The sequence below is a fragment of the Cygnus atratus genome, chromosome 14 (genome assembly GCF_013377495.2).
Source record: "Cygnus atratus isolate AKBS03 ecotype Queensland, Australia chromosome 14, CAtr_DNAZoo_HiC_assembly, whole genome shotgun sequence".
NCBI lineage: Eukaryota > Metazoa > Chordata > Aves > Anseriformes > Anatidae > Cygnus > Cygnus atratus.
In genome coordinates, this window is record NC_066375.1 from 3,649,000 (window position 1) to 3,662,052 (window position 13,053).

The 13,053-nt window shown below is 51.0% G+C and overlaps 1 protein-coding gene across 1 annotated transcript; it reads right to left on the bottom strand.

Annotated features, from left to right (window-relative positions):
* Nucleotides 1-1,664: 1,664 nt before the first annotated feature.
* CXCL14 (C-X-C motif chemokine ligand 14) lies at nucleotides 1,665-9,783 on the bottom strand. Its single transcript, XM_035560816.2, has 4 exons — nucleotides 9,417-9,783; nucleotides 8,440-8,545; nucleotides 4,276-4,386; nucleotides 1,665-2,639 (listed from the first exon to the last, which is right to left on the bottom strand). Exons 1-4 carry the CDS (start codon nucleotides 9,478-9,480, stop codon nucleotides 2,624-2,626), a joined length of 297 nt encoding a protein of 98 aa, XP_035416709.1. The 5' UTR covers nucleotides 9,481-9,783; the 3' UTR covers nucleotides 1,665-2,623.
* Nucleotides 9,784-13,053: the final 3,270 nt, after the last annotated feature.

Sequence of the window (13,053 nt, forward strand, 5' to 3'; positions counted from 1 at the left end):
CAGATTTTCCTTTTCTTGGTTTGATCCGTGTTTCTGCGAGTGGCTTTATCCTGAGGACGAATTTCAGCTTAAACACATTGAACCGAACAGCTCTTTTTCTCTAGACTCCCATTGTATCAGAGGGGGAAAAATACTTAATTTTTTCCTCTGTGTCCAATTTTCTCCACTGGCTTTGTTCTGGAAGACCAGCCCCGGGCTAAGATTTGCTCGTACAGGCTCTGTCCTGCGAAGTGTGAATCACTGCGGCACCTCTGGGCACCCGGTGGTGTAAGGCACCTCTTGTGCAACCTCGCTGGTGCTTGTCCAGCAGATTCATTGCCTGGTAGTTGTTAAATCAGCATAAACTGTTTCTTGAAGTCTGTCGGCATGTTGAAATCCAGCCTTCTCAAGGAAAAACTACTGGTTTCACTGAAATGTGACTCAAGGAACTCGAGGGGCAGCTCGAGAGCCCCCGGGCCTGGGTTTGCACGTAGGTTGGTGTCATATGCTCGGCCCGAAGCAGCGCCTTGTGGTTAACGTCCCCAGAGGTTTTGTTTTTATTCCTTACATGCTCTGAGACCTTTCTCAAGCATGCTACTAATAGGAATATGAAGTGTGTAGCTGCCTCCTTGTGCAGAGCAGGAAAATTGAAATCTAACAGCTCCTTCTCCTGCAGCTCTGCACAGTATATAGCTATATAAACTAGTATATAGGTGCTTTATTTTCTATCCAGACTGGAGAAAACTCTTGAGCTGAGGCCAGGCACTGCCTTGATATTTCCCAGAGGACTGTCCAGCCCAGACAGCACAGATCACCTCGGCAGGAGTCGCACCCATCTCAGCAATGGAGCAGGCGAGTGAGAGCAGCAGGGCTGCTCAGGGACTCCGGCTGCCTTTATGCAGTGAAGCTCTCGCTGCCTTTACCATTCCTGCCTGTTGCTTTTCTTTTCAGCCGCTCAGGGTGTGAGGAATTTCAATGTGTTGTGCATTGAAACACAGCGAGGATCTAGCGAGAGCATCAGGAGGGGCAGGAGCTGAGTAGGGGCTGGGTGGGAGGTTTGTTGGGTGCAAAGCTTGTCCCTTTGGGCAAGGGCAGAAGCTGCAATAATAAAAGAGGTGCAGGCTCACAGGCTCACCTGACTTTCCCTGTATAACCTGCCCTCATCTAGCCAAAGCCTCTTCTAGATCACTGCGTTTTATTTGCTTCTATATACACCTGGGGTGGTAGGTTTATATTTATTTAACATAACCCAAGGGTAGTGGCTGTAGGCACAAGGCATAGACATTGGTTGTGTAGCTGGATTCCTCAGTATTTATTAAAGTCCAAATCCTAAAACAAGAAAGGGAATTAAATAGGACCAGAATAATGTTTTCTAATCCTAGTGTCATCAAGTTGCCCTGACTCTAAATCACCCTCCCTGATTTAGTGTTTTTCCCAAAGCAAATTTCTCACTAAAAATGTTATTAGAAATGGCTGGAGCTCCCTGGTGGTTTAAGGAAATTTAAGAGCAATTGTCAGCTTTTTTAAATATATTTTTTATTACTTTTTTTTTTTCCCTTTTGTCTTAGAAAGAAATATGAAATCTGCATGCAACCTTCTAAATATTTCAAACATTTAAATAGCATATGATAATTTAGCGGTACAGTACATTATACAGAAAGATAATATAGGGAGACTTCCTATAGTATATTTACAAATGAAAAGGTAGTTTTGTTATTTTATTTTAAAAAGAGGAATGCACTGCTTAACATTGAAGTATTACATTCAAAATAATGAATATGTTGTATTGTGACTAAAACATATATAGGTATTTATATGTTTGCCCTATCATATTTTTCATAAAAAGGTACCTTTTGAAGGCTTTTTTTTTTTTCTACAAATCTAGGAAATCATACACAATAGTCTTGAAGCTTAAAATGTCTCAGTACTGAAGCCACAAACATTCCGTAAGAACTTCAGGTGGGAAAGGCAAAAATAATTTCCTTAGTGGTAATAGAAAAACCAACCAACCGAGCTGGAAATGCTTTCTGACATGGGAATGTGTGGTTCGCTTCACCTCGCAGCCAGACCCCGAGTCCGTAAGAGAAGAGGTACACAGGGATGGTCACACTCACTCGATGATGAGCCGAGGGACCTCATGTTGGGCCGGGTGGCATCTCGGTGGCACCCTCCTCTTCATCCCGGGATGAAGGCAATGCCCCAGCGGGCACCACCGCCTTCCCAGCGCGAAAGGGCAAGGGACACAGCTGTATAATACCTGTACAAACCTTGCTGTTTGTTTAATGAGCTTATAAAGCTCGATTGCAATCATAGTGAAGTATGAATGAATAACATTAAAAGAAAAACAAAAAACAAAAAACAATAATAGAACAAAAAAACCCAACAAACTCTTTGAAATGCAAAGCATGAGTTTTCCCAACCTCAATACAAAGCAGACAGGTGTGAAATCTGAAGTGCATCAGATGCTCGTGAAATCTGGAAGCCTTTTGCACGCGGCTATAAAATGTAAAAACTGACCCTTGGTAAAAAGTGCTTTATAATAATATAGAATTTGTCTTGTGTCTGTGAGAGAGGAATAATCTTCTGCAGAGCCCAGTCCTACACCAGCCAAGGGAGTCCTTTCCATTCCTCATGCAACTTCCTCTTATTCTTCATAAACCCTGGACAGGAGGAAAGCCAAGAGCAAAGTATTTAAACCATGAATGAAGCAGCTCCCTTCCAAATAATTAAAAACCAGAAGCCAGACTTTTAGCCTCTGCTTAAGTAAATTGGGAAGCAAGTTGTTGATGTGCTCTGCCACAGCTATTGGGACGTGTAAGATGAGGAAATCCACATCCTATAACACTCTTTAACCGCTAGAGAATCCGTCCTGCATGCACAAGTATGAAGTACATCACGAGTTGTATATTTGCATTAGAATGGATAATAAATTAACAGTATCTGTCACGCTTGGAATAACAGCAGACTCCGTGTTACTTTTTCTAGTTTATGACCTGAGGAGAAAACCTGGCAGCGCTGTTTGCTGAAAAATCCTTCTTGGGCAAGGTCTTTAGGTGAAAGCAGTCTTCCTTGGCAAAAGGAAGGGGATATCCAGGAAAAAGGAATGGAAAAACCAGGGGCAATGCTGCTTTGGGGAAAACATTCGTGTTTGACTTCAAATTCCCTGCCTTTCCCTGGGGAGTAATTCAGTGGGCTTGGTGCAGCTGGCCCAAAGGTGCTGACAAATTGTTTACTTATTACGGAGACTTGGTTTAAATCAGGCCCTTTATGTCTGACACATCCACTTGGTGCTGCTTCGGCTGCAGCCCAGCTCGGCTGCCTTGCTCTGGGCTCTGGAGGAGAGCAGCAGAGGGGGAGCCTGTGCCTCTCCTGAGCGCACAGCTTGGGGCTGAGCATCCTCTGTCATTTCAATGATGCTTTATTTAAAAAAAAAAAAAAAAAAAAAGTGTTTGAATGTGAAAAAACGTTGATGCTGCGTTCATTGTCCAGCCTCTGTGTAGCTGCACTGGAGCTCGGTGAGGCCTTGCTCATCTCTGCAGGGAAATGGGGCTTGCAACTCACTGTCTGCACTTAGATTTGGCTCGGGGAGTGAATTCCCCAGTGGAAAAGAAGGGTCAGGCTTTGGGGGGACTGTGCTGCACACGGAGGCTCTTTCCTGGCCATGACAGGACTTTGGCCGTTCCCTTGATTACGCAGAGGGGCGACAGCACCAACCATCAGGTGTCTGTTTGTCTCCATCTCGTCTATCTAGACCTGACAGTTTGCAAAAAAAGAACTTAAATCCTCCTTGCAAAGGAGAAGGTGGCGGTGCATCTTACCAGCACGTTACTTTTTCCCTGGCGTGATGTGGTAGTTAAAATTGGCAAAGATTTGTGGCATTAGAAAGTATAGGTTTTGAGGTGCTGTGACTGGTGCGTGTGACATGAAGTGGGGCAGCCTCTTCCCTGCAGGGCTGACTGCTTTCCTTGTGACTGTGTGGAAGTAATTTAGCATTTCATCTTGGCTTTTTACCCGTAAAAAGGAGGTGAGTACACGTACGTAACTGAGAACATCAGCTGACAAATAGTTTAACAGAAAACAAAGACTATTTATAGCTGTAGCCGCCTAATCCTAAAATAGAAGAGAGGAGTGCATGTCGCAGGAAAGAAATCACATCAAGCATCTGCTGATATTTGTAGGTTTGGAAATGAAATGCCTCCTCCGTGACAGATGCAGCGGCCACAGCGCGTGCCTGTGCATCACTGCTCACCCAACTCGCCCCCAAAATTTCCACCTGCGGAGCAAACTCACGCTTACCTGCCTTTCTCCTTCCATACTCTGTACCATTTCAGCAGCCTCACCGTGTTTTGGCGTTTGGGGTTCAGGCAGTGCTGCTGCTCGCCTCTGACCCGCGTCCACAGGGTCACGCTGCAAGGGAAGCGGGCAGGGGTTAGGGGCACCGCAGCAGGCCCAGCCCTCTGCTCTGCCTCCGGGGAAATGCCCACATCACCCAGGGCACTCACCCAGGCAGGCAACGGCAGGGTTTTCCCGCTGAGTTTTATGGCAAGCATCTGAGTTGTAAAAAGGCTGGAGCGGATCTTCAGCTGTTATCAATCAGTGCGTGTCAGCCCTGTCCACAGAGCTAGGCTAAGTCGTACCAGCTGAAGACATACCCTTTATTTTTAATCAGGGAGTTTGCTCTGCCTGTCTGCTAGATATTTTCTTTTGAGGTTAATAGCTGACTTGATTAGGGTTCAGTCAGGCAGCCGCAAGGTCCTTGCAGGAGAGGGTTCCCTTACGCTCAACAACATTGCATGCAAGGGAAAAGATCTGACCTGGATCATCGATCCCCCCCAGCCCTCCCATTCAGCAATATTTAAACACTTGCACATGGCAGGGCACTCAGTGAAGCCATCCTGGTCGGTCTGCCACAGCCGAGGTGATGTGGGAGACCTGGGGCTGCTACCCAAGAGGGTGGCACTCCAGGACTATTAAGACTGCTACCATATCTCAGGAATTAAAGTCAAATGGTTTTCCATTTTCGTTACTCATTTTTTTGTGATTAAAAAACCCTACCTAAAAACCTAAAATTTTTGTTAGATTTTTTTTCAATTTTTCTTTTTTTTTTTTTTTTAATTTTCTGTAAATACCACCCGTAACAGGGAAACGGTTTTCGATTTAACCAAAATATTGCAATGGAATTAGTTAAACACTGCTAAGAGCACAAGCAAAACAACAGCAAAAACCCAGAACTATCTGTGTATATCGATGGGATTCTAGCGTGGTTTGGTTCCGAAAGGAGCTGTATCTCCCCCAGCCCAACAAGAAGCCCCTGCAAGCTTTTCCAGCTCCCCACTGGTGCAGAGGGGACGGCCCTCACTCGATGTAAAACCCTGGAGGTTGCCTCTCTCAGCCCAGCTGGGGGGCTCACCACGTTTCCTAGTTCAGTGTTGGACACTGGGCTCAATTTCTTCTTCTTCCCACCCAACCAACCTCCTTCCCTGCTCGCCGTCTCCACTCCACCTCCAGCAGGTGTGAGCTGAATTCACCAGAACGGGGCAATTTTCAGGTGATTTGTTGGGAGGGCTTGGCCCTTCCCAATGCATAGAAAAACAGCTGATGGCCTCTGAGAACCTCTGGGGCTGCAGACAACTGAAGGGCAGGGTCTCCGCTGAAAGCTAGGGTCCGTTTCTGCTCTAAGGGCACTCTCAGCCAGCCCCGAGGGGATCAGTACATTGAAGAGGAGGGGAGCAAATCCAGGAGCTCACCGAAGGCATGAGGCACACAAGGTTTAAGGGACTCGAGGTTAGCGTGTTGTTTCTCCATCCAGCAGCCACCTTCTCGGCTGTGCCGTCTTTGCTGCCTGATGTCACACCTTGGCTTGAGTTTTCTGTATGATGGAGCATAGAAGGCATTTCCAGAAAGTGATGGACAAGCTAAATCTCGGGAGGAGAGGAGCAGGAGCAGCTCTGGAAATCAGCAATTCCCAGTTCTGCACCAGAAAGAGTGAAGGAGGGCAGCTCGGGGATGACTAGGGCAGTGTAAAGAGGAGGAGATCCATGGTGTGCCTCTCCGGGGAACGACTGAGGCTTTTCTGACAGACACTTTGCTTTGATGCTGGGTGTAGGTTTTCTCTTCTGGAGGTGGGATGGCAGAGTGGACATCCCTGCCATGTCCCCATGGTCCCCAGTGATTCCTGTGCGCTTCCTGGTGCTGAGGGCACAGCCTTGGGTGGTGGCATTTTGGGGCACCCTGAGCTAACCTGGCCGTGCACTGGTCTCTTGGTGATGCCCCCTTAGGGTGCAGATGTGCTGCAAGATTTTTTGGCAGCTGTAAGGGGACATGAAGGGGCACTGCAGGACCTGATATCCCAGGCAAGGAGTTGGCTGAAGCTCCATGTCTCTTACACCTCCAGTGAGCTCCCTCAGGAGGGATTTGGGTGTCTGAAGGTCCCTGAGCCCAAATCTTCCTGGAGTGTCCATCCCTCCAGCACTGGGATGAGCACCCCTGGGTCAGCCTGTGACCTCTCAGTGCCTCGTGCCCCCAAGCATCTTTTCTGCAGCTCTGCCTATGAGCACCCTGTCCCCAGGGCCACCAGGGTCCTGGTTTGAGTCCTGAGGGGTTTTGACCAGACCGAGGACTCAGTTTGGCTGTCTCTTTCCCTGTGCCACAGCTCTGCTGGGGGTGTGTGGCCAAAGACACATTCCTTCCTAAACCGCGTCCACACACCCACGTCTAATCTGCCAAACACCACGTACATCACGTTTCTCTCACGTGCGAAGACAAGAGATTTTGAGGAGGGCAGGAGGGGAACCAGCTTCATTGACTCACATTAAACAATCACCACAGCAACAAAAGCGGGGGTGCAGGAATTCATCTCTTCCGTGCCTTGTCCGGAGACTCCTGACAAATTGGCTCTCTAAATATTAATTTAAGCTTGGTTATGGACCTCAGGCTGCGTTGGGGTGGCTGGAAGGGCAGCGATGGCAGGGCATCAGCTGGCCCCGCGGGTGTCCCCAGGAGCACGGGAAAGCAGTGGGATGGCTCTGTCCCAGAGCTGCTGCAAGCCTCTGGGCTTGAACGGCATCAACCAGCCTGCTTGTGCGAGGTGTTGCCGATTTCCCAGCTTTCTTTTTCAAGTGAGAAGTTTCATCAATGAGCTGTATGTCCTCACCCGGGTGCTCCCCTCCCTGCAGGCTGCCGAGCCTGGCCCTGCCGCTCGCGGGCTGATGGTGTGGGAGGAAGGAGGGAGAGCTCCCCTGCACCACGCTTCTGCTGCTCGAAGGTCGATGCAAAGAAAGTAAAACTGCAAGGAGCTGATTCGGGCAGCGGTGCTCCTCTTCAGTCGCCGTTAGCTCGTCCTGGCTTCAGAGAATTGGGGACGACAGTCCCCGAGCTGTGCCTTGCTCCCAGGGATGCTGGTGTAAATCCGGAGAAGCCCGGTGTGGAGCTCCGTCCCTCCTCCGTAGCCCCTGTGGAGCCTGGCCAGCCACTTCTGCGCGGGCGGGATCAGGCTCCTGGGGTCTCGCCGTGATTGTGCCAGTCCCGTGGGCAGGATTTGGCCCCGGGGATGTTACAGAGCGCAGCGTGGCGGGGCAGGGCGCTGAGGTCCTGTTACAGCACCTTTCTGAGATGATGTGGATGGGGAGTGAAAGCTGGAGTAAATCAGTCCATGGCTTTTTGGGGTGTGCGGCTGCTCTCAGGATCCTTTTTTCCCCTCTTAAGTGACAGGAGTTCATTGCAGTCTTCTCTGTTAACCTGCCCTTCTGTTGTTATCCAGCCCCACGTGCTGGTGCTTTGTGGGGCATTGTAAATTATCCAAAACAGGACAGAAAAAACCCACAAACCACCCGCATTTAAAAGGGGGAGGGGGGGAAACACACCTCCTCTTGAGCCAGCCATCACAGATATCAAAAATCCCCGTACCTGCCTCAGTTTAATTCACCAGGGCACCGCTTTGAGATCCCAGCAGCATTGTTCACAGCTGGCAGTGAAGGGTGGAGGGAAGCGCCTGCTGGCACCCAGGGTGCTCCCACCGGGCACGGGGGGATCGATCGCTGCCCGCCGAGGTAGGCAAAAAAATCAGACTCTGGCTGGGATAACAACTCCTTGCAGAAAGCACCACGGACCAGATTCTGCTCTTGTTCTTACTCTGCTCATCCAAAGAAACTTGAGCGAATAGTTCTGGGTTTTACAGCAACAGCTTGCGGTAGCGTCTGTCCCTGTTTCCACTCAGACTAACGCTTCTCCTTTTCTTGCTGCCTGCTCAGGAAATAATCCTTCGGGCAGACAAATCTGTCAAAAACTGATAGCTGGGTTTTTGATCAGAGTTACAAATTTTACTGCATCTGTTACAGCAAATGACTCTTTCTGGGAGTGCCGCAGCATGATGAAAGCAAAGAACAAAGAGGGAACTTGCAGCGTAAAGCAATGCAACTCAGTGACAGGGAAACGGAGAGCAAGAAACGAAGGAAAACTTACATAATCATCTCCTCCACGCAAAACGGGTACCTCGGCTTTATTTCCAGCTTCCGTACATTAGAGAATCTTATCTTAGGACCTTTTCTTGAACATTTGCACTTTACGCCTGGAAGAGAAGGCATTTACTGCAGAGCCTCCTGCATACCAAGCGTCCCCTCCCGCAGCCTATGTGCCCCTACAAACTCCAGCTCGGTCTTGCAAGCCTCAGTGGAAAAAGCTGAATTTTGTAACGCTGTTGAGCTTAAAAAGAGTAATACTGCCTTGGCTACATCCCACGGAAAGGTAGCGGCTCCCTGAGAAATGTACTTCGGAGCACTACGTGTGTTCTGAGGCTCGGGAAAGAGGGGAGCTTTTTAAAGTGCACCTGCTGTGATTAAATGTGATTGCATTTAACAGGAGGAAATGAAAGAGTCGGGACTCCCTTTAAACTGAACAAGCTAACGCAATTCTCGGTGAGGTTCTCACCGCACTTGTGTCTCGCCTGGACTTTGTGGGACTTTCAGTCCTTTTGCCTCTCCCGGGTGCTCCGATGCATTCGCAGCCAGACAAAAGCTGAGCATTTTTTTTTTAGCTGTGGTTTTTGTGCGCAGCAGAAGGCAGCACGCTGGCAGCCTTGGTGCAATTCGTGCCACCACGTCAAACCTGGCTCTGTCTTTCCTGTGCAAGCCACCGTGCGTTTTCAGGAGATATTGGAGGTGTGTTCCTGAATACCGGGGGCACAGCCTGGTGCCCAGCACCGGGGGCTGTTGGGCTTGCAGGGAAGCCCCAACTTTGCCGTTTGCACTTCCCTGCTGCCTCCACCTTTGGGGACACCCACAGCTGCCTTACACCTTTACGTGCATCACCTTCCCGACATGCAGGGGACCACCAGACCCTCCTCGAGGGTCTCAGGAAACAAATGAAAAATAGGGGAAAACCAACCCTCCCGGAGAGAAGTTTAAATAGGAATAGGAAGAAAAAAAACCCCAGACCCTTACCTTCCACGCTGGCTAAGCACATCGCGATGAACAGCAGGAGCAAAGCCACTGTCAGGAGCTTCATGGTGAGCCAGTGGGTGCTTCAAAAGCTCCGGGGGGGTTTAATTCGTCCCCTCGCCGGGTCCTGTCCCGGTCCCTGCCCCTGTCCCTGTCCCTGTCCCGGTCCCGGTCCCGGTCCCGGTCCCGGTCCCGGTCCCGGTCCCTATCCCCGGGGCGGCTGCGGGCAGGGGAAGGAGCGGCTGCGGGCGGTGCTGCTGCCCGAGCTCTGCCGCTTTCCCCCGCGTGTCCTCTTTTAAAAGGGCTCATTTAAAGCTGCCGGCTCATTAATATGCAGAGCGACCGCGCGGCTCCCTCCGCTTCCCGGCCCCGGGAGAGAGGGCGGGCGGCGGGGAGGGGGCGAGAGAGAGAGGGAGGGAGGGGAGGGGATGGGGATGGGATGGGAAGGGATGGGATGGGGCAGGATGGGGTGGGTCAGGATGGGCTGGGGTGGGATGGGGTGGGGTAGGATGGGACGGGACGTGGTGTGGTATGGCACGGTTTGCGATGGGATGGTTTGGCATGGGGTGGGATGGGATGGTTTGCGATGGGGTGCAATGGGATGGGATGGGATGGGATGGGATGGGATGGGATGGATTGGGTGCCCTGCTACTGCTGTGGCCCCAGGGATGCCCTGGGGATCAGAGCCCCTGCATGCTTCTGCTGGGCAGTGGGAACAAGGCAGCGTGGTGGTGGGAGCAGGGCAGTGGGGTGGTGGGAGCAGGGCAGCAGGGCATCCAGACACAGAAGGAGAGCTGGGGAGGTCTCACCTGCCTGCGGGGTCACCTAGGGCTGCTTTCAACCTTAGAGGAAAATTTGGTGAAATCAATGGAAAAAAAAAATCTCTTAAGAGCAGTGTTAGGTGGGCTTGGTTTACAGAGTGTTTCAGGAAATCTGATCAGTTTAGGGTTGCTTTAACAAGTGCTGAAGCACTATTCCACTCTGTGAAGAGCAAGGTGACAAGAGGCAGCAGCTCTGTGGATGTAGATGCTCCTTCCCTCTCCCTCGCAGAGCCTGGTGCCGACTCCGCTCACAGCTAAAAAAGCATCCTTAAAACCCCGACTCCAGATCTCTGCCTGTGGAGCTGAAATTGTCAACGATCACTTGGGTCTGATATCCTTCATCGAAATGCATCTGAAATACATTGCTAAATAATGCTGCTGCCCATCCCCGCTCCTTGTCAGCCCTTCTCCCAGCACACGTACCCACCCTCCTGCTCACATACCCACAGACCCCACGAGTGACCCAAACCCCAAACCCATCCCTGGGGGCGGCTGGGGAGCCCCCTCCACGCTCTCCCAGCCCCGGCAGCATTTTGAGTTTCCCCCCCGGCTTTTTTCCTGCCGGCTCCCATTGGCAGCGGCCTTCCCGCGGCGTTCCCTGCCGGGGTGTTGGCAGGCAGCGAGTACAGCCCTACCACACACAGCCTGCACGTTGCATGCAGGCGGTGGAGGCAAACGCCTTGTTCCCGGCCCTGGGCTTCATGCGGGACGTGCCGACACACAGGGAACAGCCTGCGCTGGGACTGGGGCCTGGGGGGGGCGGCAAACGTGGCTTTTGGGGGCTTTTGGGGTGAAAAACCCATTTGCGGGTAGGGTTGCACAGCTGCTACTGGTGTGATGGGGCGGGGGGGGGCGGTTTTTGCTAGGCTCTGGATGTTTGTGCTGCACAGATTTAGACAAGCTCCGAGTCTCCTGTTGAAGTCTGCTGCGGACGTGGTGCTCTGTGTGCTGTTAAATGTTAAAGAGAATATATTATTTTTTTTTGTTGTTCCATAGCCCGGTGATAAAAACAATCACCTGAGGCATGGCAGAGCTCAGTTCAAACCTCTGAAAGGCACTGCTGGTATCCAGCTGCTTCCACAGGGAAGAGAAAAGCTGCATGAGGGGAAAAGGCTGGGTTCAGAGTGGGGGGGACGCTGACAGGGCACCGGGGACACTCAGCATCAGGTCACCCCCGTCCCATCCAAGAGCTCCATCCTGCCCCCTGCACCTCGGGGCAATCCCCTCCTGCAGCCGCTGCTCTCCATGCACAGGAACAGCCCCAGGCTGTGCTCATCCTGCACAGAGGGGGGGTCTGGGAAGAACAAGCTCTCTTTTTCCCTCCCCCTCTGCTAATAAAAATTTGGGTGCAGCTTTAGCTGTCGGCAATTTGAACTTTCCCCAAACCAGGAAACTCGTGTCCAGGCTGGAGAAAAACTGAAGGAAATTCTTGAGCTTTCCAAAAAGCGAATCTCCTCGTCTTGTGTGATTCTTGTTAGTGTTGAAAGAGCCAAGCTTGTGTGCTGTTGGGTAAGCAAAGGGCTGCTTTAGCTCCAATTTACGTGGGGAAATGGATTTGTGTGGCCAAGTGCTGGCTTTGACACTAATTATTTCTGAGAGCTCAAACGCTTCTCTGGCCTGCTGGGACAGATTTTGGTAGCCACGTATGGCTGCCCCTGACACCTGCTCAGTCTCAGAAGGATAGTCACAGAGAAGGAAGGAGTTCTGGCGAAGGATTTGGGGGAAAGGAGAGGTGTACGGGATTCACCAGTCTGACCCTAAAGAAGCCCTGCTCATCCAGGTGTATTTCCTTTGTACAAGCACACACCAAGCTGATCAGCACACACTGATGCCTCGTGTGCCTGCAGGGTCTCTGGGAGATCTCCAAAGCCTGGCTTTACCTCCACGAAAGGACCATTTAAGACCATAGTCACTGAGGTCTGGTCACTGCCCTCGGTTCTGCAGTGACCGATGGGATGGGATGGGATGGGATGGGATGTGCTTGGAGAGCCGTGCCTGTCCCCAGGGGAGCACCACGATGTCAGTGTATGCAGCACATCTCCCGCCTCGTCTAGCTAATTAGAAGGGCATTGTTTCCTCTGAAAGGTCTGTCATTTCATCACATTAAATGCTGGTTATTTCGAGTACAGGATGAGCTACAGCCTGGATTAACAGTCCTTCAGAACTTCGTACCAGGAAGATGAAGATGCTGCCATTGTGGGAAATCTTTGCAAAATGGCCATGAAACTGAACCTTATTTATTGCCATTGAGGCAAACTGATGTGACTGGCTCCTCTGTGTTTAATGTATAAGAATATCCCGAGCAGCCCGGTGAGGAGAAGATTAAGCACTTGCAGTGACGTGACATAATCCCTGCAGCTCCTGTCAGGAATTCGGGGCAGGAATTAGACTTAAACGCTCGCTAAAAAATGCAGAAATGAGGCGGAGGCGCACAGACGTGTTGTGTGCTGTACGCAGCATTTTTCCTGGGTGGTGCAGTTCGCTCTTTGAGCCTTTTTTGCTCCGCAACTAGCCTGTGTTTGGCATCAGGTCCGACGTGTGGTGTGGGCGAGGTGGTGTGAGCCTCCTGGGGCTCACAGGCCCTCAGTCCTGCCACAGAGCCAGTAGGGACTCAGCCCCAGATGGGAGTGAGCAGGGAAATTGCCTCAGATTTTGGGATTGTGTTGCAAATCTGCTCCTGCGGTGCCCTCCTCGGTCATTGGCGGACGTGCGAAGGGCTGTGGTCGAGGCTGCGTTTTCACCTTTAGCTCCAAACGGCTTTTTCCTTTCCCCAAAAGCCGTGAACAGTAGTTGTGTCATCCGTGCGTGTGTTTGTCTAT